This window comes from Erythranthe guttata, chromosome 8 (assembly GCF_056151865.1).
Source record: "Erythranthe guttata isolate IM_541 chromosome 8, IM_541, whole genome shotgun sequence".
Classification (NCBI taxonomy): domain Eukaryota; kingdom Viridiplantae; phylum Streptophyta; class Magnoliopsida; order Lamiales; family Phrymaceae; genus Erythranthe; species Erythranthe guttata.
In genome coordinates this window covers 8,081,889-8,088,499 of record NC_142540.1, presented here as the reverse complement: position 1 = coordinate 8,088,499, position 6,611 = coordinate 8,081,889, and the positions used below count along the sequence as shown (strand labels likewise).

The 6,611-nt window shown below is 37.8% G+C and overlaps 2 protein-coding genes across 2 annotated transcripts; both read left to right on the top strand.

The window, feature by feature from the left end:
• The first annotated feature begins 211 nt into the window (after positions 1 to 211).
• On the top strand, positions 212 to 646 carry LOC148768448 (uncharacterized). Its single transcript, XM_088821211.1, has one exon. It carries the CDS (start codon positions 212 to 214, stop codon positions 644 to 646), a length of 435 nt encoding a protein of 144 aa, XP_088677337.1.
• A 667-nt stretch (positions 647 to 1,313) lies between these two features.
• On the top strand, positions 1,314 to 2,090 carry LOC148768447 (uncharacterized). The gene has a single exon (XM_088821210.1). The coding sequence runs from the start codon at positions 1,314 to 1,316 to the stop codon at positions 2,088 to 2,090; it is 777 nt and encodes a 258-aa protein (XP_088677336.1).
• Positions 2,091 to 6,611: the final 4,521 nt, after the last annotated feature.

Below are 6,611 nucleotides of genomic sequence, written 5' to 3'. Positions count from 1 at the left end.
AATTGAGTGGTTTTTCTTAATGAAAATCTTGGGCAGACTAGGCTTCCCTCGGTCATTGATTGCGTTGATTATGTTATGTGTTCAATCAGTTTCTTACTCCTTTTTATTTAATGGCTACCATTGTGGCTCGATTACTCCGTCTAGAGGGCTCCGTCAGGGCGACCCCCTCTCCCCTTACTTATTTATTATTTGCACATAAGCTCTTATCGCTATGATCCATAAAGCAACAGAAGACGGACGGCTACAAGGCTTTAGGGTGGCTTCCACAGCACCAATCATCTCGAGTTTGTGTTTTGCGGACGACACGCTGATCTTCTGCGAGGCCTCGGAGTCCAATGCTCGTACCATGCAACATATCCTTCACCGATACGCCCGAGCATCTGGCCAGGTAATTAATGTCGACAAGTCCACCATTTGTTGTTCCCCGTCCACGCCTTTGGAGGAAAAAGAGTTGATTCACTCGATTCTTGGTTTCCAAATTGTGGATCAGCACGAGAAGTACCTTCGGTTGCCCGCATCTATGGGAAAGACGAGGAAGGAAATTTTTGGTTATCTCCGCGATCGAACATGGGCTCGTATTAGGGGATGGAGTACTAAACAATTATCCAAAGCAGGGAAAGAGATTTTAATCAAAGCGACTCCCTAGGCCATTCCAACTTATGTGATGTCGTGTTTTGCCTTATCGCTCGGCCTGATCCATGATATCGAGACCGCGATCAGACGCTTTTGGTGGGGCAGCGGAGAGGGCAAGAAAGTGACGTTGGGTAATGTGGAACACATTATGTAAGCCGAAAGAAGTGGGAGGTATGGGCTTCCGGGACCTGAAGAGTTTCAATCTCGCCTTACTTGCAAAACCGGCATGGCGAATTCTCACACAACCAGATCTCCTCCTCTCGAAACTTCTCAAAGCTCGCTACTTCCCACATGGTGGCTTCTGGAATGCTGTACTGGGTAATTGTCCATCAGCCACGTGGAAGAGTATCGTTTTAGCGCGGCACCATATCCGAGAGGGTCTTCGAATACATAATGGGCATTCTACTTCTATCTGGGGGGATCCACGGTTGCTGGGAGAGGGCAGCCCGAGGATCTTAACCCCGAGACCAATCACCTCAAGCTTTCTGAACCTCGTTTCGGATATTTTTAATCATAATACAGGTAGTTGGGATTTGGAGTTGATCGAACAGAGTTTTTGGCCAGTGGACCGGCATCGGATTTTGGCGGTTCCAATTGGCGGACCTTCAACTAAGGACCGTATGGTTTGGGCCTTTTCAGAGTCGGGGCAATTCACTGTCAAGTAATGCTATCATAACATCATGGAGAGGCAGGCGTCGGGTAGTAATTCGAGGGGTACATACGACGGGGCACCGAGCGGCGCCTCTACGAGGAATTGGAAACGAGTATGGAATCTTCCCATTCCGCCAAAGATTAGACATTTTTTATGGCGAGCTTGTGTGGATATTTTACCCTCAAACCTGTTACTTTTCAAGAGAAAAATATCAATGGACCCGTTTTGTCGTAACTGTGGTATGGCTGTGGAATCGGCTTCTCATGCTATTTTTGATTGTGCAGGGCTGCAAGAAATCTGGGATCATAACCCTTTTCGTGCTTCTCGCCCCGCGGATGGTCTGCTTTTTTGGGCATGGCTGGACCTTCTTGAGCATAAATTGTCCAGGGACCTATTCCTCTTGGCAGTGGTTGTCTGCTGGAAACTTTGGGATCGAAGAAATCGAATTTTGCATGGGGAGGAAACCCTCAACTTGAACGAAGTTGTGGGCTGGTGCAGCTCCTTTCTCCAAACCTATACAGATGCCCAACCTCAACGCTTCAGGTCAACTACCACTACCCACCGAGAGGTTTGGTTACCTCCTTTGCCAGGAACCACAAAAATCAACGTTGATGCTGCATTTCCGACGAAACAAGATCACTTACATATCTCTGGTTGCTCGGGACTCATATGGCAAGTGTGTGTGGTGGAAGGTGAAGAGAATTTTAGGTCGAGTTCGCCCACCGGAAGGCGAAGCAATTGCGGTTCTCCATGCCCTCACAACTGCACATTCGAAGAATTGGAATTCAATTACGGTGGAAGGTGATTGTCTACAAGTAATAGATATCTTACGCCGCAAGGAAACATCGTTTAAGTCTTTTGGTGCAATTTTAGAATAGTGTCATTTTTTGGCCTACGGTTTCGGTCTTTGTTCATTTTCTTTTGTCAAGAGACGTGGTAATTCAATAGCTCATAACTTAGCTTCTATGACTATTCTTGATTATTTGGAAGGGTCTACCCTTCCCCCCTTCTTGGCCGGCGGTGCCTAATAAATTTCTCCATTTCTCTTCAAAAAAAAAATTTACCTTCTTTTTTTTTTTTACTTATTTACCAATATTGCCACCATTTGTGGCTCCATTCGACATTTTCTTTAGTAATTTGCATATACCTTCTTTGAATTTAAATTTTTTGACAATCACATCCCAAGTATTTGATTTTTTTGCGTATACATTCCATTCATTCATTTTTGCAACAAGGAGGTAGAAGTCGTATCCAGAGGGACATATTGTTCATCGATTAGGTGTGCAACCGAGCACACGATATGCAATCGAATGGAAGGGACTGCCCAAATTCGGGATGATGTGGGAACCCAAGGAGGATTTGTAGCAACTAGCGGACATCGTTGAGGCGTTCGATACGACGAAGATGTCATCGGATTAGGTGGGGAGGATGTCACGAGCCGCCCCATTTTCCATGGAGCCAATAAGGCTTAGTATAATCCATCAAACAAGCTACCTCAATGAAAGATGACCATTTAGGGGCGACTGTAGATTTGTAGGAATTTTTAGAGGATATTATAAGATCTTCCTGATTACACATTTGTATATATATTGGTAGAAAATCCTAGAGTGTTCTAGAGGACATATCCTAACTATTAGATCAAGATGGTACCACGGTTCATTGAGGCGGTGGAGTTGTATATATTGGGGTAGCTCATCCATTTGCAAATCATCCAAAGATTTAAAGCAATAAAACATTTTTTAACACTTGTGTTCTTTCTTAAAGACTTGTACATATACTTGTGCACTTCCGAGTGAGGCTCGCTTAGGTTTTTCGCAAATGGCGAAGTTCAAGGAATGTAAGTATCGCACGTTACTTGATCGAGGTACAAGTCCATGACACATAGCTAGCATCTACCACTTCATCCACTAGAATTTTTATTTGACAAAAAAATTGTGTTAAAAATGCGGTATATTTTTTCGACAGATGTAAAAGAATTGCCAATTTCGTTCAAAATTTTTCCTATAGATGACTGGCCTGTAAGAACATGGGATAAAGAATGGTAGTCTCTTGCATGTGCACCCAATAGTAGGGCACATTTTTCGAAAAAGCAATTGGTTTCTTGATGTCTGGAGAAGATGTCTCCAAATTACAATCGTTGCAATACTAGCTTGATAATTTTTTAGTGATAATTTGTCATTAACTTCATCCTTATCGAAATTTGGCAACATGAGTTTTCAAAGTCGTAAAATATGTAATCAATAAACAACAATTTTCCTCTTCTACTTTTGAGTTTGTCATACTTGTAATTTCCTCACAATAATTTGTGGGAGTCTAGCCTTAAGGTTCCATATCATGTTAAGAATACCAAATCTTAGAAGTAACAAGTCATCATATGAAGTGACGGGTTCGAGATTTCCAAAAGATCCCAAAATATATGATTCTTGTGAACATGTGTCAACCAATTTTACAACATTGAATTTTTCGTTAGATGAGAGTGAAAAATAACTAAGATTGATTCATTTCAGAAAGTCATAAACTTGAAACTTCTTTTAATGCGAACATCTATTTCACAAAATCTTGGTAATTTTGTGTCAGTATTTTGAGGCAACACACCATATATGTCAACTTTAGCGTGGATCTTTATTCTTAGCTTCAACTTGATTATAGTACAACTAGACACCATCTAAGGATCTTTCCATCCTGACTACAACTAGATACCATTGGATTGTGGATCTTTCTCTTTACTAGACGCCATCTGAGAATCTTTCTCAAATTCAACTTGATCTCGAGTATACAACTAGATGCCATTGGATTCTTTATTTCATAATCTCGACTCATTTTGTTTCCTCTTGAATCAATTTGATTATGACTTAGAGAGTTAAGACTTTTATTTTTCTATGATTTATGATGTACTCGTTACAGCTCTAATATAGTGGGTCGTGGAGAGAATAAGCTACCAATTTTTTTTTTCTTTCTCACAATTCACCGCCTCCAAAACAACTTTGTTTGACAGGCCTCAATTTTCTTTTATTTCCATTAAAAAAAGGCAAATGGCAAATATGCTTATGATAATAGACTTAAATGCAGATAGGCGAGGACAAAAAACAGTTTCGTAAATAAACTCATCCCCATGTCTTTAGTCTAAACCTCAAAATATAATTTTCAACAATTTCATCAATTATAATCTAACTTCATGAATATTGCACATTGACCCCGGATTTGAACAAATATATCACATAAACCCCAATTTTCATAATTTTTTGAATTTTTCTTTAGAAAATAATTTTTTTCTAATTTTTTTTACCCGGCTAGATTCTGGCGTTGACCCGCGTCTCCGGAGTTGTTGTTTTTTTTTTTCTGAAATAGTTTTCCCAGCCGGTCAGCCGTCGTTGACCGTCGGTCTCGGTCGTTGACTTTTTTTTTCTGAAACTTTAAATTACTGCGTTAACAACAAAATTACTGTAAGAGACAATAATATTACTGTTTGGGACAGTAATATAACTATTTCAAATAGTAATACTACTAATATTACTGTCTCATACGGTAGTACTATTGTTGTTAACACAGTAATATTAATGTATTAATCAATTTAATCGTCTTGGCCTGCAATATTGTTGTCTTCCACAGTAATATAATGTTATTGTCTTGGCTTTCAATATTACTGTCTTATACAGTAATTTTGTTGTTAACACGGTAATTTAGAGAAAGAAAATTACCAAAAGAAAAAAAATCAACGTCGGAGATCGACAGTGGTGAACTGGTGATGGTCAAAATTGGGGTGTAAATCATGAAATTGAAGTTGAACTAGGGTTTCAAAGAGTTTGGATGATTTTGACATATATGAAAGAGTTTTCCATATTAACAAATAAATTTGAATGTGGGGATATTTTTACAAGACAAAAAAGTATGAAGTCCTATTTTTAATTAGGGACTATTAGTGAAAACCCCCTCAAGCATTTTTTTTAATAATGATGGATCTAGTCACTTATCCTTTATTAGTGATAAACCCAACTTTTATTTATTATCAAATTTACCCTTCCCTACTATTTGTTGCACATACATTTTTTATTTCTTTACTATTTTCCATTTTAATTTTCATTTTGTTTATTTAAAAAAATAGTTTTTTAAATAATTTTTATAAATATTTTTTAATAACTAAAAAATAATATTATTTTCAACATTTTTTAGTTTCGTTTCTCCAAAATCAACTACAATATTTTCGAAATCGACTAAATTTTTTCTGAAAATCAACCAAAAGATTCGTTTTTTTTTTTCATATCATTTATTTTGAATCCAAAACGATTTTTTTCCCAACTAATTTACCAAATTGACAAATTACTACATATTATTGAAATACTATAAAATATCAAAATCAACTAAAAATGTCGAAAACAACTAAAAATACATCAACTCATTTTTTTAATTCATATTTTTTGATTTTTATTTTTCTAGCAGGTCATATAATTGGATAAAAAAATAAAAAATCAAAATCAACTACCAAAAACTTGAAAATCAACCAAAAAAAGTCGAAAACAACTAAAACTATCAAAAACAACTAAAAGAAATAGCAGGATAACGAAAACAGCTATAAAAAATAGCCGAATAACAAAACAACTATTTGCTGTAAAAATACCTAACATCAAAAGCATAAAAAAAATCGAAAAAATCAGAACTATGGCGACGACAGGGCAGATGCGGGGGCAACAAAGTCTCTATATCGGCGGTGGAGTTGAGGGGTGGAGGTAGGGAGGGATATTTGAGTTTTTTATGTCATCTTCTACAACTAAATCGAGATCGGAGCGATGGCAGCAGCGGCGGGACGAGAACTTCAGATCTGGCGGCTTGGACATCAATATTGAGAGAGTGGAGAGCGATACGAGCGCATCCTTGAGGCTGTTCCTAAAGTCATCGGCTCATGCTATGCTTTTCAATGGTGGGTGGTGGAGGCTATGATGGAGTGATTCTTCCTTCACCATGGATTTATTCAGGAGAGAGAAAAGATACGGAATGGAGCATGGAGAGAATGACATAAATCAGAGAAAAGAAGATGGAGGCAGTTGAATGGCGTAATAAAATTAGGGCAGATGTAAAATAATATAGCATTAAGGGCAAATTAGATATAATTCATAGCAATTTTAAAAAGAATAATTAAATTTAATAATTAAAGGGGATTTGACTAATATTGAAAAATGGATTATATCCATCCTAATATATGTAAATGATGTGGGGGGGGGTTTTGTTGGGTTTCGGGCACGCGTACGCAGCAGAAAACAAAAATTTTATGCGATTTAAACGACTTTAAAACACATAAGCACATGCCCGACAAATTAAAATCAATTAATTG